The sequence below is a fragment of the Cornus florida genome, unplaced genomic scaffold (assembly GCF_030987335.1).
Source record: "Cornus florida cultivar Cherokee Brave unplaced genomic scaffold, ASM3098733v1 CherokeeBrave_3.0.0_Hap2_Chr11, whole genome shotgun sequence".
NCBI lineage: Eukaryota > Viridiplantae > Streptophyta > Magnoliopsida > Cornales > Cornaceae > Cornus > Cornus florida.
The window spans coordinates 65871933-65897047 of record NW_026775581.1 but is presented as its reverse complement, the minus strand read 5'-3'; the positions used below and the strand labels follow the sequence as shown (position 1 = coordinate 65897047).

Sequence of the window (25115 nt, the reverse complement as noted above, 5' to 3'; positions counted from 1 at the left end):
TGTAAATATAAAAGCAAATCCACCGAAAGTAGATTCTCAACAGTTAAAGCTGATAAGACTCTGACAACTACAGTTCAGCAATAATTCTAGCTTATCCCTAAAGCATCTTTAATCTCAGTCGTATATGCAGCATCTGCAATCTCAACCGACGATTCATTTCCTCCTTTTTCCCTATAAAAGGAGCCTCTCTGCTTAAGCAAGGATCATCGAGTTTTAGAGCCATCAAGTCTGGAACCATCAAACATCCCAACTTCAGTTTCCAGTGTGTTTTCTTTTGTGACTTCTTTCAGTATATTTCCTTTGTAAAATATAGTGTGAGAGTGTACCCATGTATAAACAGTGTGTATCCATGTATATATTTTCCATAAAATAAATCATCTAATTTGCTCTTGTTTAATAAATTTCTTTTCCTTATTTAGTATTTGTAGTACCTTCGGACAAAAGACTTCTGTCGACAAAAAGATCAAATATATAGATTTTATTTAGCCAGACAATGTAAATCCTAGAATTTTATTGAATCCAACCAATACAAGTAGCCTTAGTTTTAATTTAGCAATTTCTTCTGTGAGTTGACTCGAACTGTTGGCTTGCTGGTTCGTTCTTTGTCGGTGTTTAAGCGTTTCTACAAGACATTATCAGAGAGTTATCAGGTTTGACAATCATTTCTGTGATTTAATTGTTAAATATATTCTATGTAATTTTGCATGCTTCTATCCGGTCGGATCCTACTTAATTTTGGTATCAAAACTTATACTATTTCGTTAAATTTAATTTATATATAAGATCTTTTGTCTAAAGAAGTCTATAAGTCCATATTAATCCATCTTAATTTAAAAGTATAAATAAAATATTAAATAATTTTTAAAAAAATATTAAATAGTTTGTTCAAGGATCTTTCGGTAAGCTTATTCTATGTTTTAAAGCTTTTATGATATAATAACATATTTTGTTGGGTCAAAGTAACAATATAAATTGTTGTGTGGTCTAAAGTAGAAAATAATCCATTTTAGAAAAAATAATTGAATAGTTTTTTCATTTGTAAGAAAAAAGTTGTATAGTCTCCTCATTTTCTTGATAAATTAAGAAGTTGACTTCATCTTATGATAGTATTTGAGCCTTAAGCCCATGTATTAGTAAAAATCCCAGGAACAAGGTGGAGAGATAAAGGAGGAAAAAAAAAAAGTTATCTTATAAATATTTGAGGCGGCCTAATTACAAAAACACAAATAAATAAAAACAAACATAAGAACCGAAATATAACAATTATTAAGACATTAACATATGCACGTTTAAGAGCAATATTCAGCGCTTATCAAATCACAAAAAAGTCCACATCCATGGCAGCAAATCCAAATTGAAAACCAAAAATAATCATTCAAACAATTAATCATTAATCACCTAAAAACCCAAATCCATGGCAGCAAATCCAAATCCAAACCCAAAAATTAATCACTCAAACCATCAATCACTAATCACCTTAAAACCCACATAAATGGCAGCAAATCAAAACCCAAAAAGTCAACCAACAAACCCAAAAAGAGTTCTCCCCTACCTGTTCAACGCCACATCCATTGCAACAACTTGCCTCCTCATAGATCAACCCCCTGAATTCATCTCTGCTAGCGTCATTAGAGTGAGAGCAGCCACTTCCATTGCATTGTGCTCTATATAGCGAGATCGTAGCTGGGGGCTATAGTAATCAGAACCGTGATAACTTGGTGGGGCACTTCCATTTAATTCATCAAACCCATGCTTCCAACTAATCACATCTTTCTCGTACTCTAGACGGACTCCCCACTACCTTGCCTTGTATCCGCCATCTTGGTAAACCTCAAATTTGCATAATTCATTTAGATTCTTACCGAGGAAGCCAAATTTGACTATTTGAAAAACATGTCATCCGGAATCAACTTTTATAAATTAAAAAAAATAAAATAAAATAAAAACTCACATCAGAAGAAGCCAGTCAAAGAAATACATAAAAAAGTTCATCTCTGCTAGCGTGTGGGCTTTCATCATCATCATCAGAATCAGAATCAGAGTCAGAGCAGACACTTCCATTGTCTTGTGCTTCATCTTTGTGGTCATAGTCATCATCGTCATAGTGTGAGCAGCCACTTCCACTGGCTAGTGCTTCATCGTGATCATAATCATTGTCAGAGTCAGAGCAGACACTTCCGTTGCCTTGTGCTTCATCGTTGTCATAGTCACCATCAGATTGAGAGCAGCCACTTCCACTGGCTAGTGCTTCATCCTCATCATAGTCATCATCAGAGTCAAGAGACACAGCAGACATTTCCACCGGCCAGTGCTTCATCATCACCATCAGAGTCCGAGCAGTCACTTCCATTGCCTTGTGCTTCATGAGAGTCAGAGCAGGCACTTCCCTTACATTGTGCTCTATATAGCGTGATCTCATTCCGGAGAAAAAAGTAATTAGAAAAGTTATAGCTTTCACCATGAGAGCAAGCACTTCCATTTAATTCATCAAACCCATCATCCTTCCAATTTATCACATCTTTCTCGTACACTAGACGCACTCCCCACTCCCTTTCTGGCCCCATCTCAGGTGGATCTAATGAAGTAAGCCCATATTGGACAACCTCAAATTTGCCAAATTCATTTAGATTCTTACGGGGAGGAAGCGAAATGTCACGATTTGAAAAAAATGTCAGCCACACATGTCCAAAATCAAAGTTTGTAGCTGGGGTCGCACAACGTTTCAAGGCACTAAGATATGATTTATTTTCATGGTTTATGAACTGGAGCTTGATACGAACAAAATCACATTCAGTAGGGAAGTCAATAAAAACACACACGGCAATCCCCAAAATTCTCTCCTTATACCAATCTGGAGGCAGTTGCACAGATGCTTTAATATTCCAAGACCTATGTCCGAACCACTCTGGAATCTCTCTTCCCGGCAAAATAATATTCAAACCAGACGCCATATGAGGCATTCTCTGCACCAAGAAAACATGTCATTCATTCATTCATATATATAAATTATATATATATATATATATACACACACACATATATAGAAAGAGGGGCAGAGAGAGAGTTACCTCAATCGCAAATTGCCGCGCATATATCAGCAACATATCAACCCCCTTTTCACTCCCTTTATTCTGTAACAGCTTAGAGCAATTTCCGAATGTAGCGAAGCACAGTGATTTATCATACTTTGTATACAGATCTCCAACGCTTATTAATGATTGGCAATCCTTTGCAAATAATTTAGAAAGACTTGATGGAAACTCTGGTAATGCTTTTAGCCTCTTGCAGCCTTCTACATGAAGCCTTAGAAGTCGAGAAAGTTGGGAGATGCTTGCTGGTAAACTAACAAAATTGTTTCTGCTTAAATTCAACTCTATCAAAGAGGATAAGCTGCCAAGGTCGCTGGGGATCCCTCCTTCAGACAGATTGCAATCACTAAGATCAAGTTTTGTTAAGGAATATAGACCTGCTAAAGAAGGAAGCACCAAACACAGAGAATCTTCACGTTTCCTTGGTAAAAACCAAAAGGGTGACTGAGTCAACATTGTTCCCCTGCATCCACTAAGGGATAAGACTTTGAGCTCTTTCAAAAGAGTAATGGAGGATGGTAGTCGTTTGATACCAGTTTTATTTGCACGAAGCTCCACTAAACATTTTAAATTTCCCAGTCCTTCTGGCAATTCCTTAAGTTTTGAGCAGCCAGAGAGTTCGAGAGTTTTCAGACAGCTCAACCCACAAATGGTTTCCGGAAGACTTGAAAGGTTTTTGCATTCACTCAAATCCATCGAAGTAAGGCTAGTGAGATGTTCAATTGATGACGAAGGCAATTCTTTTATGGCACTCCTATCCAAATAAAGTTCTGATAAACATACCATATCCCCCACAAATTTTGGAAACTCTTTTAATTTCAAGCAACCTGATAGAATAAAAGTCTCGAGATATATCGAGTGAATATTGCTTGGAAATTTCTTAAGATTTGCGCAGTCTCTCAAATTTAATAAAACAAGCCTCTTGAGAGCTCCGAGGGATGGGTGAACCTCTTCCAAACTAATACAGTCCTCAAAATCCAGTTTCGTCAGCTTTGGAACGTCTGTGAAGTCTAGGGTCCTGGATAGCCGATGGGAGTGACTGAGGTTGATGACTTCCAACTTGGGTAGAGGCTGTTGTAAGAAATGGAAAATATTAGAATAACTGACTCTCACGAACATGACAGTATTCAATAAAGTTATAATACATACTACTGATCATACCTTTATTTCCTTCCAAAGTCCTACAATGCGGCTATAACACATTTTGAGTTCAACAAGATTCTCTGCCCGAAAACTTGCTGGCAGATAGCTTGAAGGGTATGCATGCCAATCAAGCCACCTCAACTCATTTGAAAGATGTGCAGGACCATGAGAAAACAACACATTGTGCAATATGAGCACCCTTAATTTGGTCATCTTTGTGAAGGCTTCCGTACTGCAGTCAATATCTTCCAGTTCAAAGAGTTTCAAGACTATGCCTTTAACTTTTTCTGCCCCCTAACAACCAGTAACACAAACCATAAGTAAACAACACAATATAATATGAAATGTCTCTTCGGATAATAAAACTGTGGCTTCTTCAATAAAATTTAGTATAAAAGAACTGCTTTTTTTTTTTTTTCACAAACCATCATCTTACCGTATTTCCTGCCAACACTAAACGAATATCCATAGGGCGCCACAACCTGCTACGTTTTCCAGGTTCCTCAGGAGATTCTTGATCAACAATATACCAACCCATTTTTTGTATCAAATCATGCATACAAAGCCTATTTTCCGAAACATTTATGAGAGACTTTTCTATAAGAACAGGCATTTCAATCCCTGGGAAGAAGCCGCAACTCTCGAGTATTCTTTCTACATAACTCTTGTCTTCCCCTTTGTAGAAACATGCAATATCAAGGAAAATTTCCTTCTGCATTTCATCTAGTCCGTCGAAACTGATTTTAAGCACTTGAATAATTTCTTTGTTAGGAATTGTGAGCAGCTTACTCAATGTGCTTTTCCATTCATGAGTTGTTCTACCATATAGAAAAGAACCCAAAATTATAAGGGCTAATGGAAGCCCACGGGCATAATCTACTACCTGGTTTGAGAGCTCCAAATAACCTTCAGAAGGAAATCTTTGATTAAAAGCTTTCCAAGAAAGGAGCTGAAGAGCTTCACCACTTTCCAATGCCTTCACATTGTATATTTTAGTCACTCCATGAGTGGTAAGCAGATGTTCATCTCTTGTAGTTATGATGATTCTACTCCCAGAACCAAACCAATCAACCTTTGCGAACACTTGTAGTTGTTCTAGTTGATCCACATCATCAACAACAAGAAGAACTCGTCTGCGACACAGCATGTTCTTTATCATATTTAGTTCTCCACCAACAGATGTAATCTTTATATTACTTTGATATAAGATATCTGAAAGTAGTCGTTTCTGTAAAGCTTCCAAACCTTTCTTTTTTGAGATTTCTCTAACATTTGCAAGAAAGCATCTACCGTCAAACTGTTGGGAAATCCGATCAAAAACAGCTTGGGCAATAGTCGTCTTTCCTATGCCCCCCATTCCCCATAGACCTACAGAGCGAACATCATTCAACTCCATATGTAACAATGATTTCACTTCCTCCACACTGGACTCTATCCCAATCAGATCATCAGCAACAATTGGAATTAAATGGTTCAGTTTGCTGAAAATATCTTCAATAATTTGTTGGATAAATCTTGCCTCATGCCTGTAAAGTTAGAAAGTTGCCTATATGGTGAGTTGGAATAAATCATAATGAGACAGAAAATTAATAGATGTTGCGATAGTTAAATTTTGTTTTTGGAACTAAACATACACAAATTGATTACAAATGGATGGTTCAGAGTAACGGATGGAACAATAGATCTAAGTGTATTGACACCTATGTATTAGGTTTTAGGTAGGTATGTTGACCTGGTTCAAACACTAGCTATCTTACTTTGGAAAGTACATTGATTACAAAGAACAAAAGTACCTCTGGTTTTCCCAAATATTGAACACCTTGTCCTGAAGAGCTGAAAAGAATTGTTATATGCCTTTCAGGTTTGAAAGTACTATTTGACACTTTTCAAAAGACAGGAGAATAGCATACTTTCGGATAGAATAAACAAAATTGAACTTTATCCGAATGTAGGTCTAGAAATTCAAGTGTTGAATGATTTAGTATTAGGAATTACAATTGAGTTCCAAGTGACATAAAGAAACCATGGAGAGAAAAAATTTGTGTTTGAGATCCCCCTTTTATAAATACTAGTAAAATGGATATGCTCAATGCACATGACTAAAACCTTACAAAATCATGAGAAATTTTAATTTTAAAACTAGCTATAGGACAGTCTTTATATAAATATATACAAACTATTAATTTATGTTAGTTCAAAATTTGACGGTTTCTAATCTGTAATGTTTCTCAATTTTTCTATTTTCTAATTTTCGGGAAAATTTTTTCAATTTTTCGGATTTTTATTTTAATCGCCTCGTTTTGCGTGCCGGACACCACGAGGTGTGCCGGGTGAGTCCCGAGAGTTGATTGGGGCATTTCTTTAAGTTCGGAACTCTTAGAAATGCGTCGTTTGCCATTTTGGCATTTTTTAATTTTTCAGGCCGGAAGGTCCTAGGCGAGACCTGCTACCAGAGTTGTTAAGCACGGGGATTATTTTTCGGGATCATTGCATTTCATACATTATTATTTGATGCATTCTTATGTGGTTATGTAGTTATTAAGTGTTGAAGCATAAGTGTATGTGTATATGTCCATAAAGTGACAAATTAGATATTTTGTTTCGGTGGCCTACCATTACATTTGGTCATTAGAATAAGGTCATTATCTGACCACTCCTTTTCTTCATTTCGTGCACCAGTTTCTTCTTCCCTCTCTACAGCTTCTCTTTTCTTTTTCTCTTTTCTTTTTCTTTTTTCTTTTCTTTGTCACTTCAAAGCTTGATTTCATCATCCTCTTGAGAGATTTCAACTTTGCCTTCAATAGCAAAGTTGACAAGCTCGGCGAGGGCTACGATTTGATCGGAGCCAATTCCCGATTGGACCACTTTGAGACTTCAAATTCTTGGGCTGATTTGGGGCTTTTTCCCTAAATTGAGGTAGGGTGTTCTAATACCCATTTCTTTGAGTTTTGTGAGTTATTTTCTCAAATTGATTATATAAACATGTCTTGGTTGTGTTGGAATTATTTGCGTCTTATGTTGTATACATATAATTTCTATGTTTTGTTTACAAAGTGAATTACTATGTTTTAGCTGTCCAATTGTGATGAAGCATGCTAAATTAAAATTATTGCTTGTCTTGTATGTTTAGAATGCTGAATTTTTATTATGTCAAAACATGATATATTTTCTTGTGAGCTTCTCATAAGCATGCAATGTTGTTGAATTTGAATGAACTGTATAAAAAATAAAAAAAATAAAAAATAATTATTATTGGCATGATATTGAAAGCATGAAGCATTCATGCATTGCATTGAGCAAGAAAAAGGGAAAATTGTTTTGAAAAGAAATGAAAAATCATTTTGTGAAAATGTTTTGAAAAATGGTTTGCGAAAACCCGGGCGCCTAGGAGCTGCCTAGTGGTCCGTAGTGTTAATGTGATCTAAAGGGAACTACGGAGAGACCTTAGCATGGTTGAGCTACCTAAGCCCGAAACAACGCCTTGGAAATGCCATGTGGTCGGGGATAGCTAGCCAACCCTTCTCTCGTGACGCCATAGAGCTGCTATGGGTCGGGTTGCATTAACGGTTTGGAATGGTAAAACGGAAATGTTTTGAAATGGGGAGCGACATTGGCATATCATTGCACTTCATTGGCATACATTGTGCATATATGGTTGGATGACCTATATATTGTTGTCGTAGCTGTTTTTGTGTTTCCCCTAAATGACATGATCCCGTATATCTTACTCTATGCTTTGTGTGGATTCACGGGGTCATTAAGAGGTATGTCTTAGGCACTTCCTACTAAGTAGCTGTGCTCACCCCTTATATTAATAATTTCAGGTCTTGGGAAGGAAGTGGTGGACGACGTTCCATCACAGACATAGTTGGACTTGAGGGCTATTTTTTTGTTGTCTCTATAATTAGGATTCCATTTTTGTAAAGCATTGTATGATATGTATAACCTTGAAGTGGTTGCTTGTAATCTACAACTCTGAACCATTTGATGCAAATTGAAGTAACTTAGATTATTTTGTATTGGCCATTGAAAACATGTTTGAACTATGTTGTTACCTTAGGATGAGGTACAGGTTATGCATTGACATAGGAAAGAACGGTAATGCCCTTAGATGACCTCGGGTTCAGGTAAGGACTCGGTTAGCGATTCGGACTTCCAAGTTCGGGTCGATACAAATTTGGTATCAGAGCTTTAGGTTCGAATACCTTTCGGACGACGGGTACTGGCTTACCTAAATGGGGTGAAAAGTTAACCTGCATTAATTGCATGTTTTGTTTTTACGTGTTTACTATATTAAGGAGCATGCCTACTTGCTACTTGTTTACGCGTTATGATTTTAAAGGACATGCTTACTTCCTATGTGTTACATGGCCATGACTACAGAATAGTTATGTGGCCTACCCATGTAAATGAAAGGTGTATGTAATTTGAAAGCATGTTATACATAATAAGATGACAAGTATGATATAAGCGGTAATAGCAAGTGGTAGGCACGGTTTATGTTGTTATGTCTTATAAGATAAGATGACAAGTAGTGAGTATGGATTATGACAAGTATGTTGTGCATCGTAATGTAATGGACAGTCGAGCACGATTTGTGCAAGTGTGTATTATATGGAAGCATGATGAGGATGAACGGGATGTTTATATTCATAGAATGATTTAATGGACACGTTGTTTAAATGGATGTGATGGGATACGGTTGTGTCAAGGTTTATGTTCCGGTTATATATATATATATATATATATATATGCATGTATAGGAGTATGCGATTGAGTATGGGATGGTTGCTAGTGTGGTTGAGCACTTGCTGCGACGTAGATGGTTGTGTGAGTTTTGACCTGAGTAGACGAGGAACTCAGTTGCTCTAGGATTGTTGGGCACTAGTTCTTATCAAACAAATGACATAAGTCTTTAGCTCTTGGATTGGGCTATTCGGTGCGTGGTTGTTTATGTTTTCGTGTTGTTTTATATGTGGTGTGGTGCTCGGGGTATGACCTTAGATTGATTGTGTGTTGCATAGTTAGGTGTCCAGGGTGAGGTGCATGGGTTTCATGTATTAGCGTACGGGTTTTGGTGACTGTGGATGTCAAGTGCACGATGTGAGGTTTTCGCGAGGTATGTATGACTTTTAGAGGTTAGTGTTCGTGACTTAGGCCACAGTTTGGTACGGAGATTCTCTTCGAGCCGATTTGTGGTGGGTGTGATAGCAGTTGCTAGAGTCGCGAGTGTAGTCTATGGGTTGTAGACGTGTATTTTGGATATTCTGGTACAGTCCAAGGAAGCGTGTTGGTTATGATTATTGAGGGGACTAGTTGGGCTCTGTAAGTCTAGGGTGACGTAGGCATTGACTGGAGTCATGCCAGTGCTGGGTGACCGACTGCTAGATGTAGTTCATTTCATGGTTTTGTAAGAGTCTGTTTTAGAGACTATTAGTCGAGAGGGATTCCCATTTTGGGAAGCTACAAGAGTGTGTTGCAAGTAATTGACTCTCGAAAAGTTGATTGCATGGCTCAGTTGATAAGCGGGGCAATAGGTTGGCACGGTTGTCGAGAGAGTCTCGAAGTGGTGTATAGTGGTCAGTTTTGGCGGTGTAATGCGGGATTGCACAGTAAGGCAGGTAGGTATGGTCATTGGAGTGCTTGGTCGTTTGTGAATGAAGTGATAGATGATGGGTACTGTGTTATCAAATGGATTGTGTTTTAGAAATTGAAAGCTGTGGATTAGCGTTGTATTTTAAATTGCGTCTGGAGTATCGGAGGTAGTACTTGTTGTTTAAGGATCCAAAGAGATAGACAGTTGATTTGAATGTTTGGGAAGAGAGTGATCTCGTAGGTTTAGCTAGTAGCCCCATTTGATTTTTGTCGGGGCCAAGGGTATTCTGAGGAATGGTGAAGAGGAGAGGTATTGATGTTGAACTTAGGGCGTGAAGTTATTTTGACTAGGCGCGTAGATTGTCTTGGGAAGAGCAGTTTGAGTAACCGGTTAAGTGTTGGTGACTGATTGTGTTGTAGATGGTTTTGAAGAGACAGTTAGGTATTAAGCACTTTGGTTTCAGTGCTCATTTTTCCTTTTTGAGATTTGTCGGCATGGCATTGCCGTATAGAGGTTCTTTTCTAGTGGTAGTAGTGGTCGTTATGGGGAGTATTGAGGGTAATGCATACTTTCTTGTTTTGATGGTGTTATCCTAAGGATGTTTGAGGAAGAATCGTTTGGTGATAGCTTGTTGATCCGGTAGGAGGAGAGGTTCGAGTTGTCATTCAGGAAGAATGGTAATAAAGGTGTTATGGTGTGATGTTTTAGTGCCAATAAGCAAAACTGTTTAAGGCATGATCCGAGGGTGGATTAGAGAGTATAAGTTGTTTATCTTATGTTATTAGGTAGGTGATGGGGTTGCGCGTCAGTCGAGGCGATTATGGACGATTTAGTCCTTAGAGCCAGTGAGGGCGATGTTGCCATATAGGAACCTTTTTCTTTTGACGAATCTTGTGGGTTGCTATGACTGAGGTCACGGGTGTTGTGAACACGGTGGTTGAGGCAGTGTCGCCTGGGAAGGTAGAGATGGAATAGGTGTCAAGGTGTCGTTTCACGACATAGAGGTTATCGATTGGGAGTGGCTAATTCTAGGTAGAACGGGACGCGGCGTCCAACGTACAATGATCGTTCCTAGTGTTAGTATGTCGTGAGCATTGATGCTCTCATCTGATGGTCATATTATGGGATGTACCCTAGTACTCGACGAATGGGTGGTATGAACCTGATTTGTTTTGGTTAGCATGGGTATCGCGGTGTAGCGTATGCAAGGTTCCGGTGTTGATAGTGTATGAAAGTCCGTTAGCGGCGAGATCACCTAGATTTGAGTTCGTAGTTTTGTATGGGTATCCGGTTGGTTCTTCTCCAAATGTGTAAGGAGTTCAGTTCATCTCATGTGAGGTTAAGTGTCCACAGTTGGACGATTGGTCAGCAGAGTGTGATAGGGTGTCAGGTGCATTCAGGTACGAGTCGTCAGTCTCTTGTGAGAGCGGGGTTTGTTACCCTGCCATTTTTTTTGGTCCCGACAAGGACGTCGTTTGTTGTGAAACTTGTTCTCCATTTAGAAGTTGTACACGTCCGCGGATGGGCGGACCCGTGTGTGGTTTGTTATATTGTTAGAGTTCATCGGTAAAGGTTTGGTTGTATTAATTGACTCACTTCCACAGAGGGAGGTGGGGTCTTTGGTTTTAGTGGTGCTTGTTCTAAGAGTGGTTTTGACCGGTGGTACAGGAGACATAAGTTGCTGATTAGGGATTTTGTATTCTTAGTGTCTGGTACTAGCGGTGATGGCAAGGGAACGTGTCGTGAACTGTGAATTCGAGGACAATTAGGTGATGTGATGTGAGTCATGTACTCGGATGTTTACATAGACGTTGGGTTCGAGTAGTGTCTTAAGGACAGATGTTGTTATCGATTTAGTACTATGTAGTTAGAGAAGTGAATGTGGGATTTCGTTGAGGAATGATAGGAATGATTGATTTTAGTTTTGAGATTTTGGGCATGAGATAGTCGTACTGTGAGTTTTGATGAGGTAAGAATTGAATCAAATGATATTATGGAATTGTTTACCTGGTATGGGTGTTATGAAGAGATTGGAGAGCTTTTATGCTGGTCGATGATTGTGGCGTTTGGTGCCGTGTTATTTTTAGCTTGTTATGGGTTGTGTGATTAAGGCATGATTGAGATTTTTAGACCAAGTATGTGACGGTATAATTGTTGAGGATTACGTAGAGTGATGGATTATTGGTGAGTGGATCTCATGGTTGTTTTGTGGACTGTGTGAGATTGTGTTTGAGGTTTGGACCTGAGAATAGGAACGACGTCTGTGTTGAGACCGAATCGATGATGAGAATGGCCTAGCTTGTGATGTTTCTAAATTTTGCCATTTTCCATTTTCTGGAAATTTCTTTTCCTGAGAGTATTTTTGTCTTTTCTCGTTTTGCGTACCGAACATCGTGCAGTGTGCTGGGTGTGTCCGAGAGTTGTTTGAGACATTTCTTTGAGTTTAGAACTCTTGGAAATGTATCGGTGGCCATTTCGGCATTTTTCTATTTTTCGGACTGGGGACTCGTTACCGGAATTATTGCATACGGGGGTTTTGTTTGGGTCCACTACATTTCATACATTATTTTATTACATATATTTATTTACTTAAATGATTAATATGTGGTTGTGATTTAATATGTGCATATATATATATATATATATATATGTTTGTGGTGGAAATTAATGGAAAAAGAAAAATCTTTTTGGGGGACCCACTTTTTTTTTAAGAAAGGGCCAAGAAACCATTTTGGCCTCACTTTTTCTCATTCCTCCCTCCCTCTATGAATCTCTCTCTCCCCCTCATTCTCTTTTTCTTTTATTTTTCCTTCAAGCTTCAAACCTTGATTTCTCTCTCATCTTTGAGAAATTTTTAGTGCCGTTTGTGGCAAGTCGGAGAGCTCATCAAGATCTTCGATTTGATCGGAGCAAAAGTGTTTTTGGTGCACCTTAGGAATTTCAAATTCTAGGGCTTGGAATTGGGGGTTTTCATCTAGCTTGAGGTAGTGGTTTCTAATGCACAATTTCTTGTTTCTTTGTGAATTAACCTTCTTGATTTGTTGTCTAGCATGCTAATTTGTGTTGATTTTCTTTTAAAATGATTGAATTGCTCTAAATGAAGTATATAATTGTGTGTAGTTGATGTTGTATGAGAAAGTATGTTTAAATGACTATATTCCATGCCTTATTGTGTATTAAGTGCTGAATTTTGTGTTTTCGAAGCATGATGTATATTTCTATGAATTTTCCGTAAGTCATGTATAGTGTAAATATTTGACTTGTAAGGAATAAAATTCTCCATTTGGCATTGCATTGAAATGTATGAAACACTCATGCACTCATTGGGAAAGAAATGGGGAAGGATGTTTGAAAAGAAATAAAAAAAGGGGTTTTGGGGAAAAGTTTTGATGAAAGGGTTTGCGAAAACCCAGCCATCTAGGAGTTACTTAGGGACCGTGGCGTTAGTGGGACCTAGAGGGTACTAGGGAGACTGCCCTAGCGTGGTTGAGTTACCTGGACCCCAAATGACGCCATGGAGTTGCCATGGGTCAGGGACAGTTAGCCAATCCTCGTCTCGTGCCGCCATGGAGTTGCAATGGGACGGGTTTCACTAACAGTTTGGAAATGACGATGGAAAAAGGTCTTGGAAAATAAGGAGCGACATTGCATGACATTACATCCCATTGCATGGCACGATTCATTACGATTTTGACTCGTGATTGTTGATATTGTTGCTAAGTTTACCCCGTCATGGCATAATCCCGTTTTTCTTATTTGTATTCATTTTATGGATTCACGGGGTCACAAGAGGTGTGTCTTAGGCACCTCCTACTGAACTTATGCTCACCCCTCTATTTATTTACATTTTTCAAAAAATGGAAAAGAAGTGGCGGATGATAATCCACCACCGCCCTAGCTTGGATTAGAGGACCGACTTCTTTGCTATCTTTTGTATCTAAACCCCATTTTGTAAAGCACTAACTGTAAATGTATCATTTTGCGATACGTAATATATTTAGAATCATTTTTTTTGTATATAACCATTGGGGTATGTAAGAATTACAGTGTCGTATATTTTGAGTGAATGTAATGTATTTGGATTTCCTATTTCTCTCATGATGATGATTATGATGGAGGGATGGTATAGATTGCTGCCGTGATTTCGGACTTAGGTTGTCTATCAGGTTGGCTCATAAAGAGCTTAGCATTTCAGATGTTGTGTGCTACAGATAGCAGCTTCCCAGGGCTGTCGGCCGGCTGACAAGGACTACCAACCAGCTGACAGTGCACATTTTAGCATTCCAGAGAGTTAAGTCCTGAGAAACCTTGTTTCGGTCGGCTGAACTCACTACCAGCCAACCGAACCTCCTTTATCAACCAGCCGAACTTCACTTTCAGTTGACCAATGAACCACTTTAGCAAAGTCCCTAGAGTTTGCAAATTTGAGGATCATTTCGACCGACTGACCATCTCAGTCAACCGGCCAAGTATGCAGTTTCAGCCTGCCGATGAATGGCCACCAGCCGGCTGATCTTGCCCTTTGACCACCTCTGACCCTCTCCTTCTAATATGTAATTTTGGAGCACTTTAGGCCTAGTAATGAATTCAGTATAACCGATGAGTGTAGGAAAGGACGGTATTGCCCTTAGTTGACCTCGGGTTCGGGTAAGGACCCGGTTAACTGTTCGGACCCACGGGTTCGGGTCGTTACATGGCCAACCATTTCTCCTGAATCAGTCCCTCTTTAGTACGATGTCGGGTCAAAAATCAATGATTATTTCGACTTGTCAAGGATAGTGAGAGCATCATATTGTGCGTTGTATCAGTGTGATTACGCGAATTCAGATGATTTGTCTCGGGTGATGAGGTGTGCTAGGTAGGACCAAGTGTCCGATGAAGGTTTGTGGTATGACTATTGATTATTGAAGATCTTGTTTTGGGGAGTTGTGTCCGTAATGCTTGTTAGTACGTTGTGTATTTAAGTGACTCGTGTTTATGTGGTGTTAGGAGATTTGTTGTTTAGACATCTTGAAGATGTTAAGTATAATGGTTGCCATGTAGTGCAGGTGGTAGTTACCAGTGCGAATATGTGATGATACAGCTATGTGTTAGATAGCGAGTGCTTGGTCTGACAGAGATCTGTGGATTTGGGTTTGAGCTTGATTTTGAGATGGACGGGGTTCCTTGTCTGGGATTTTGTGTGTCCTTTAAAGAATGAGTTGAGTTAGATGTTGTCATTTTCGGTGGTCTGGTGACCGTTCTTCTTTCGGGCTTTGGAACCTTGCGTAGTAGTCTAGAGTTGACCGATGTCCGTTTTGAGTCGGGCATAGAATCCAGCGGAATTGTGTCATGATGTTGTGAGTGATGAGTACCCTCGTAAGGTAGTCAGCATTGTGTTTTAGTGGCTGTGGTGTGTGATTGCCTATTGACGTCTGGTGTCAAATGCAAAGAGGTTGTAGAGCTTATAGTCTTGCGGTTTTGTGAGGTGTTTCTCAGGAAGGTGTGTGGCTGTGGGCCTCCTTCTTTAAGGAGAGTAGATTTTGAGAATGAAATCTTTTTAAGGAGGGTAGATTGTAATGTTTCTCAATTTTCCTATTTTCAAGAATTTTTTTTCGATTTTTCGGATTTTTATTTTTATCGCCTCGTTTTGCATGCTAGACACCGTGGGGTGTTCCGGATGAGTCCCAAGAATTGATTGGGGCATTTCTTTGAATTCGAGACTCTTAGAAATGCATTGTTTGCCATTTTAGCATTTTTTAGTTTTTCGAGCCGGGAGGTCCCATGCGGGACCCGCTACTGAAGTTGTTGAGCACGGGGACTATTTTTCAGAATCATTGCATTTCATACATTATTATTTGATGCATTTTTATGAGGTTATGTAGTTATTAAGTGTTGAAGCATAAGTGTATATGTATATATGGGCATAAAGTTACAAAATTAGATATTTTGTTTTAGTGGGGCCTACCATTTCATTTGGTCATTGCAATGACCATAAGGTCATTAACTGACCACTCCTTTTCTTCATTTCGTGCACCAGTTTCTTCTTCTCTCTCTACATCTTCGCGTTTCTTTTTCTTTTTTCTTTTCTTCATCACTTCAAAGCTTGATTTCATCATTCTCTTGTGAGATTTCAACTTTGCCATTGAAGGCAAAGTTGACGAGCTCGATGAGGGCTATGATTTGATCGGAGCAGATTCTCGATTGGACAACTTTTCAAATTCTTGGGCTGATTTGAGACTTTTTCTCTAAATTGAGGTAGGGGTGTTCTAATACCCATTTATTTAAGCTTTGTGAGTTATTTTCTCAAAATTGTTATATAAACATGCCTTGGTTGTGTTGGAATTCTTTGGGTCTTATGTTGTATACATATAATTTCTATGTTTTGTTTACAAAGTGAATCACTATGTGTTAGTTGTCAAATTATGATGAAGCATGCTAAATTAAAATTATTGTTTGTCTTGTATGTTTAGAATGCTAAATTTTTATTATGTCAAAACATGATATATTTTCTTATGAGTTTCTTATAAGAATGCAATGTTGTTGAATTTGAATGAAGTGTATAAAAAAAATTATTATTGGCATGATATTGAAAGCATGAAGCATTTATGCATTGCATTGGGCAAGAAAAAGGGAAAATTGTTTTGAAAAGAAATAAAAAATCATTTTGGGAAAATATTTTGAAAAGTGGTTTGCGAAAATCCGGTCACCCTGGAACTACCTAGTGGTCCGTGGTGTTAATGTGATCTAGAGGGAACTACGGAGAGACCATACCATGGTTGAGCTACCTAGGCCCAAAACAACGCCTTGGAGATGCCATGTGGTCAGGGTTAGCTAGCCAGCCCTTCTCTCGTGTCGCCATAGAGCTGCTATGGGTCGGGTTGCATTAACTGTTTGGAATGGTGAAACGGAAATGTTTTGAAATGGGGAGCGACATTGGCATATCATTACACTCCATTGGCATACATTGTGCATCTACGGTTGGATGGCCTGTATATTGTTGTCGTTGTTGTCGTTGTTGTTGTTGTTGTGTTTCCCTTGAATGACATGATTCCGAATATCTTTACTCTATGCTTTATGTAGATTCAGGGGGGGTCATTAAGAGATGTGTCTTAGGCATCTCCTACGGAGCGGTTGTCCTCACCCCTTATATTAATAATTTCAGGTCTTGGGAAGGAAGTGGCGGACGACATTCCATCACAGACATAGTTGGACTTGAGGGCTATTTTTTGGTTGTCTCTATAATTAGAATTCCATTTTTATAAAGCATTGTATGATATGTATAACCTTGAAGTGGTGGCCTTGTAATGTATAACTTTGAACCATTTGATGCAAATTGAAGTAACTTGGATTATTTTGTATTGGCTATTGAAAACATGTTTGAACTATGTTGTTACCTTGGGATGAGGTACAGGTTATGCATTAACATAGCAAAGGACGGTAATGCCCTTAGATTATCTCGGGTTCGGGTAAGGACCCGATTAACAATTCGGATCCCCGAGCTCGAGTCGTTGCATAATCATATGAAGAATTTAAAACAGTGGATCATCATAACTATTTATGGAGAAATAAAAATAGACAAACAAAAAATTGAGAGTGTGGAGGAAATCTATAGAGATTTTGATTCAAATAGCATGACTATAATGTAAGAAGCAAAGGGTATCAGGTCCAATCAACATCAAGATTTTTTCATTCTTCGATAAATCCAATTGACATCAACATTAAAGAAGAAACAAAGGATATCGAGTCCTAAAACATCAATATTTTTTTGTTCTTTGATAAATGCAATAGACGCCAACATTAAACCTGTGATCCTTCTTTCGAACTAAGAATAGTTGTTCCCTATGCCCTTTCTCTCTATGTACAAATAAATATAAATAAGTAGCAACATGTTCTCCCATCTATATATTATTCCCCCAAAGTCTACACATCTTCTAAAAGTTCTTCTCCACTGTCATATTTCTAGTTTAGGCTTATATTTTGTTTATGAAAATTCTTGTTGGGGTTATAAGTGGGTTCCAAGGAATTATAATCCTTGTCCAACAAAGAATTATATAGATATTTAGGTTATGAGCTGAGACTTTTGAGATTGAAAGAGATGTAGCTTGTGAGGCAGCTGATGGATGTGTGAGGGTCTCTGGTCCTTTATGTCAAACAGCGCCTAGAGATGTGGTTAGTGGTTAGTAGAATGGATGGAAGGACGAAGTCTCGTGGAGTGGTACAAGTGAAAAGCTCGGGTATTGACCACGAGACCCTAAAGTGAGAGGTAGGTACAGAGTCCGGTATTGGCCAGGTATTCTCTACGGTTGTAATATTTAAAAATAAATAAAAAACTACAATGAAATCAATATTATCCTATAACTGCCGAACTAGTAAAACTTCATGTTCTTATGTGATTGGTTTATTATTTGTTCTTGGATCTCCATGTGTGTTCATTTCTGCTGTCCCAATAGTTTGGTTAGGCTTAGCAGCTTCCTCCTACTATTTTTTCCTTTTAAACTCTTGAAGAATAAGGTAATATTTTGATCCCCACCTCCAACTACAATACAAAATGGATATGCTGTCACTTGGCAAGAATATTTTTTTTATAATATTAATATGAACAAATTTTAGAGTTTTTGATTATTTTATTTTTTGATTTGGATAACGTAATAAAAAGGGATTCAGTTTCAAATGAATTCCATACTTGATCTTAACAATAGAATTCTAGTCAAGTGAAATTCCAATCCAAATCAATTCCTATTTTTTTTTTTTTTTATGTTTAAATTCATGATGCATAATGAGATTGAATAAAACAGCAAAAGGCTAACTAGAAAATTAAAGTAGAGTGAATTTCTGGAGATTACCCATTTGCAGTATCCTGTAGATTATGTCCGGCTATATTGGCTGCTTCTTCAAGAGCTGTCTTCCATCTTTGCACCTTCTCCTGCATCTTCCCACTCAAATCTTCTTCATGTTTTCTAAAAGCTGCTGCAAAGCTCCCTGTTTGTTTCCGCACTTGCGAAGGATCCACATCATAGAAGATTGGAACAACTGTTTGCCCCATCTTCTCCTTGCATTCAATGATTTTCACCAGTTCATCCAAACACCACTTGGAGGAAGCATAGCGTTTGGAGAACACGATGAGAGCGATACTCGATTCTTCGATTGCTTTCAAGAGTGCGGGTGAAATTTCTTCCCCTCTTCTAAGTTGTTCGTCATCTTTGAAGGTGTAGATTCCACTCCGAGACAAAGCAGCAAACAGATGGTCTACAAAGTTCTTGCGAACGTCTTCCCCTCGGAAGCTCAAGAATACATCGTATTTTGATTTAGGGGTAGGGGTAGAAGAGGATGATGCAGTGTTTGTGCTTGTGGAAGCCATTGTTGGGAACCAAAAAGGCCTGTGATTGTGTGAAGAATTTGAGGGGTATGCAGAAGGAGTGAATTGTTTAGAGTAGTTCTTCCTCAAATTCATCTGAAAAACACTCCATGTTTGGTCGAGGATGATTTAGATCTTCTAGCCTCAATCAAGAACATTGAGTGTCACAATAAATCAGTTTTTATCACTTTCCTTCACGTACTTCAAGCATATAGTATCATACTATGATAATAAAGTACTTACTAATCTGTCATTTTCGAAAGTGGCTTGCAGGTGTGATTTTTTGAAAAACTCGAATTTAAATTAAGCTAAAGTTGTGCTGGATAAGTGCTTTTCAACAGCTTTCACAGCCATGCAATTGTTTATTGGGTAAAGTGTACTAAACTCTCCTGCCCTGAAGTATAATTCAATTGCAAGAAACCTCCTGAACTAAACAAAACTCTCTTAAATTATCATTTTATTGCAACCAGTTATCATCTGTCAAGTAATCGTTAAAGGAAAAGGGAAGTAACCGTTTAGCCCTTACTTGAACGGCCCCGTATGGATTTTATTTTGTTGTTTGGAAGTTGATGTGGCTATGTAATCTCCAGAACTAATAAAGAAGTGATATCTAGTCAAAGTAATCTTATCATTAACTTCTGGTGTATCAAAATGGAACAATGACTGAGCAACAATTTATAGCGCGCCAAACATGTCCTCCCAACAAACAACTCTCATCCCAATCATGCCAATAGTTTAACAATGTAGGTAGTATCTCTAGTTCGAATGTGTGTATCTTGATGAATACATATAAAAGGTCAATATATAATAGTCATAAGGGTATATATGGTATTTTAAATTTTGACCAACACCCATGAGTCACGTGCCTCAACTCACCGTTAATTATCAGATTATTTGTAACAAATGAAAAAATTTAGGGGGCTAAGTGTATTTTTTAAAGTTTAAGAGGGTTTACTGAGAAAGAGAAAAAAATTTAAAGGGCTTTAGTACACTTTACCCTTGTTTGTTTATATATATATATATATATGGAGCATTGAGAATACAAAGAGAGTCCGAAAATTCAAAGTCATATGACAGGCCATGTTCAAAAAGCCTGTTACACTAATTTTTTTTATTTTTTTTCACAGAGCTATAACCCATGCGGAAAAGTTTAAAAGCATGCATAAAAAAGTAATTTGTAATCAAAACAAGATGCCTACCCACTAGTCAAGTAGTCGTGCCGAGTGCACCTTCAACAGATGCTCCTCTCCTAGTGCCTTAAACTTGGTGTGGGTAGTGAAGATTGTAACGAAATTTTCACAACTTTAAATATTATTTTATTTTTTAATTTTTTTTTTTTTTTCATAAAAGTATACAAAAAAATTATGAAATCGTGGAACCAAACTGAACTGAACCGGAACTTCGGTTCTGGTTCTGAAAATCTAGAACAGTAGACTTTCGGTTCGATTCTTATTTCAGACCTGTGAGAACTATTGAAAATCGAATTAAACTGTATACATATATATATATATATATATATATATTATTAATTACATATTATTATTGTCAGTCTTACACCAATAACACGTGGTCAACCTTAGACCTTAGTCTTTTTGTTACGAGTCACTTGATGTAAAGTTGTAATAATAGTATACAATACATGAGAACACATTATTGAAGTATGTGTTTTTATTTAGTCTTTATGTTTTTAAAAGTTTAAGAAACCCAATATGCTTTACTGGGTGTAGTGATTCATTTTGTCCCACTATCCCAGCTGACCCCACACGTCTCCCATTTTGTCCCACTATCCCAGCTGATCCCACTAACCAATACTCACATTCTCTCATTAAACTAACGGTTTCTTAAAAAAAATATACTTCACCGTTAAGGTATGTCAAAAGTACATAATGATATAATTTACCTGTTTTTAAAATAATAACACCCCTTAAAAGATCAAAAAGTGGACAAAAGCACTCATATGACCAACAAAAATTAACATTTTGCCCTTTGACCGTAAATGGCCTTATGGTTACAAATATGATGAGGGCATTTATAAAACAGATCTTTGGCTGAAATAAATGAAGGTAAGCTTCAATGGACGGATATTCCTTCCCACACAGTGTCTTCAAGAAGTCCCCTGCAACCTCCACTATCGCAAACTTTAAATTATATTGAACAAAGGGTTCTGGGAAAGGTACGTAGTTGTGTTTCTTCATTAGACGAAGAAGGTTCGTTGCTTCTTCAAGTTTCCTTTCTCCTAAAAGCTTATGGATAAGACTTTTTGTATGCAGTGCCAAGGTCATAAACAAGCCACCATCTATCCTGTTCCAGCTAAGAAATCCATTTAACAAGACATCCAATAGATCGGCATCAGCATCACAATTTTTCTCCATCATCTTTGCAAAACAAATTATTGCCTTATCAAACCTAAAAAAATTTCCATGCAACTGATTAGTAGCATAATGACCCGGGAAAAAAAAAAAAAAATAGTAGCATAGCTATGGAGAAACAGTGGTAACCCTGGTGTTATTGCCCGAATGGAGTATCTATAACTTGGTGGCAACCCTACAAAATGAGAATATATACGAATCAACTACTCGTAACTGCGAATAAATGATAAGGAGAGAATGTCTAATCATCACCGGTATATATTGGTATTTTCCAAAAACTCTATAGCACACCTTTAAAGATTGGTGCAAGTGCAATTCTAATAACAACTGGAACAACTTGATGGTTCCAACAAAGGTATTAAATTTAACTCAAGTTCTTAAATGGTTCAACAGTTGTTTTGGTTCTCAATATCAATCCAACATTCCAACTAAATGAATAAATATATAAATCCACCTCTAAACTAATGGCTTTGTCAAATATGTATGTCACAAAACAAGTCTTTAACTGTTCCAAACCCATTACCCGACTTTCTTCTAGGTTAGAAAAAGGACGGAAAAATAATTACCAAATAAAATAGTTGTTGCTTCACATTTCCTGCATTGTATCATTGTTACAAACAAATATGCATCCACCAAGTCCCTCATTCTGAGGAAATGTCTCTGCTTTTCAACGCCAATTCTCAAAATCAACACTATAATGAAAAACAAATGTTAACTGGGTGTCATGATTGAAAAAGGCAAAAATGGTGATATTGATACTCGAAATTAAATGAGTAATACCATAGCACAACTTAAGTTGTTCAATGCAAAAGAAACAATTATGAAAATCTCCCAATCGCTCTGCTCCCACTCGAAATTACAAAAGAACCCTTCTGGTCCTAAGACACAAAATGAAAAAGTCAATCATGCAAGAACAGATTCTATTTTAATTGTATGGCTTTGTAAGAAATAACAGTTTTTACTGAAATTTTTTCACGACTGAATAAACATACGCACTTATATATCTATATATTCATAGATCATGGTGTAAGAAGGAAGAGAAATGTTTGAACCGAAGGCAGAGGAGTGTTTGGTGTAAGAATCTATTATTATCTTCCGTTAAGGCCATCTTTGAATCGAGTGTCTCTCCCATGTTTGTCATGCTTTGCAAAGATCGTGTTTGATGAACATTTTGTATCACTTTCTAATTAGAATTTTGCTCTACAATTTTATAAAGAAAAATAAGGCAGAGAAATCCATCAATGGGCAAGATCATTTCTGGAATCTATGAGCTATGAGTTCTGGATCACTCTATCCACAACTTACTATAGCTCCAAAGCATACATCTCCACCAGGTTTGTTGCTGCTTGTACCCATTCTAGTAGGATCACTTCTGAGTTCTAACTGTTCAAAAATTTACCACCTTACCTCACAAATATTCCTTATATACCCAAACAACATCACACAATATGTCCTCATTTTCTGTAGAAACACTAAGAAATACTCCGTACTTGTTTCCCGTAAAGAATCAAAATTGCTTGATACTACAACAAAAACAATGAAAAGAATAGGGTTATCATTGTTTATGCATTTTACAAGAATAAGTTTGTTTCACGTATGTTTATGCACAATTTTTATACACATATTAGAGTCCTGGAAGAAAACCCCAAGAGCATAAACAAGGAGTGCCTCCAGCGTATATTGACCAAATAAATTCAGAAACTTTAAATCCGAGTCCGAAAGGCCCCACTTTTCTTGCTTTAGATAGTCCTTTGCAGGAATCAGATCTTTTTCTTTTTCCAATCAACAGTTCGGCCAATTGTGGATAACTACTTAATATGTTCAGTTCATTAAAATGAAGTGTCATCTCTTCTATTTTAATTGGGGACCAAAACATTTTTGAGGAACTTAATTTCTATATGCAAAACAAAGTTAAAAAATTTATTGAGTAAGCATCCTAGCAAAGACTATTATCTGGACATTTTATCGTCTATATATACATATAGATATATATAGTTCAAAGGCAAGTCTTATATTACAAACAGATTAAAAATAATGACTTACATGATTCTTAATTGTCACCAAAAAAAAAAAAATGATACCCATGAAAATAACAAAAAACTTCAATTCAACAATGCATCATGAAATTTATAAATTTGTATTCTTTGAACTGAACGAGTTTCTTACCCATATCAACAAAAAAAAAGTCCATTTGTCAGTCAAGAAATTAAGTGCAGCAAAAGCAAAGAATAAAGTTTTGGGTATTCTACTGATAAATACCACAAAATTTGGTTATTTCTATTTGATAAATACCACAAAAACCAACTAAAATGAAAAACTCTACTGAGTCTAGAGTTTTTATTTCATCTTTTCTTAAACAACCAAAGCAGTTATCTCAATGAAAACTGAAACTTACAAGATATAGTCTTTCCTCGCTTCTCTCCTACTGTTTCTCTGTCTCTCGTGGTTATAGCATCATTCTCCTTGAGATATAGTTCAGTCAAAGACTTTGTCTCTATGCACCTGCAAATCCATTTGTAATACACATACAGATATATCCCGAACTCAGCCAAACTTGGATTCCAATTAGGTGGATATTGTTTTAACTGCAATCAATTGCTACTCACTTAAAAAGTTGAATATAATCGAATAACTCAATCACACAGCTTCATGTTCTTCCATTTTTGTTTTCCTCTTATTGATTTTGTTAAAATTGCCGGAGGTAGTACCTCAGTCCAAGAGGTGCAAGAGTAAGCGTTTAAATGTTAGGCTATCCAACTTCCCCTCTACTTCTCTGTTTAGTTTGAATGAAAATTATAAATAAAACAAATGAACTGCGCTGGAGTTTAATTAATACAAATAAAATAGTATAAAAAAATTGTGTAAAAATGTATAGATACAGTAAAAATTGCTTACACTTCTAATAGAATTATAGATAGGTAGATAGATATATATATATATATATATATATATATATGCCAAGTATGGCCCGCAATAATCTATCTTCCGGTGCATACGGTGATTCTTTCTACTAAAATATCCCATCCTTTTTGTTGGGTTGTAATGTAAATAGTACATGGTGGAGCTTGAGCAGAAAGTATTAATTCATTTCTCGGGGGAAGGGATCTAGGGTTAATGCTAATCAATAAATTGGAACAACTTCGTAAGTATATCTTCGATATAGAAATAGAAATCGAAAGAATCCAATTCGAGCAAGTTTCCGCCCAAAAAGGAAAAATTGTTGGAATTGATAAAACTCTTTCGATCCAAGGTGTATCGCGCGGGAATCCACCGTTCATATGATTCTTTGATAGAAAGAAATCACAAAAAGGGTATGTTGCTGCCGTTTTGAAAGGATTAAGGATCACCGAAGTAATGTCTAAACCTAATGATTCAAAACAAAGATAAAGGATCCCCAGAATGATAAAAGATAAAGGGTATATATATATTTATATCTGTATCTATCTACCTATCTATAATTCTATTAAAAGTGTAAGCAATTTTTACTATATATAAAAAAAAGCAAATTAAAAGTAAATTACAAGCAAAAGGATTATGGATATCCTCAGCACAATTATGACAACTCTAGCTGAAAATCAGAA

At 37.1% G+C, this 25115-nt stretch overlaps 1 protein-coding gene across 1 annotated transcript; it reads right to left on the bottom strand.

Moving 5' to 3' along the window:
- Nucleotides 1–1062: 1062 nt before the first annotated feature.
- LOC132281220 (TMV resistance protein N-like) lies at nt 1063–19342 on the bottom strand. The gene is made up of 5 exons (XM_059782943.1): nt 18654–19342; nt 4669–5758; nt 4251–4526; nt 3069–4160; nt 1063–2963 (listed from the first exon to the last, which is right to left on the bottom strand). Exons 1-5 carry the CDS (start codon nt 19259–19261, stop codon nt 2277–2279), a joined length of 3753 nt encoding a protein of 1250 aa, XP_059638926.1. The 5' UTR covers nt 19262–19342; the 3' UTR covers nt 1063–2276.
- Between the last annotated feature and the right edge of the window lie 5773 nt (nt 19343–25115).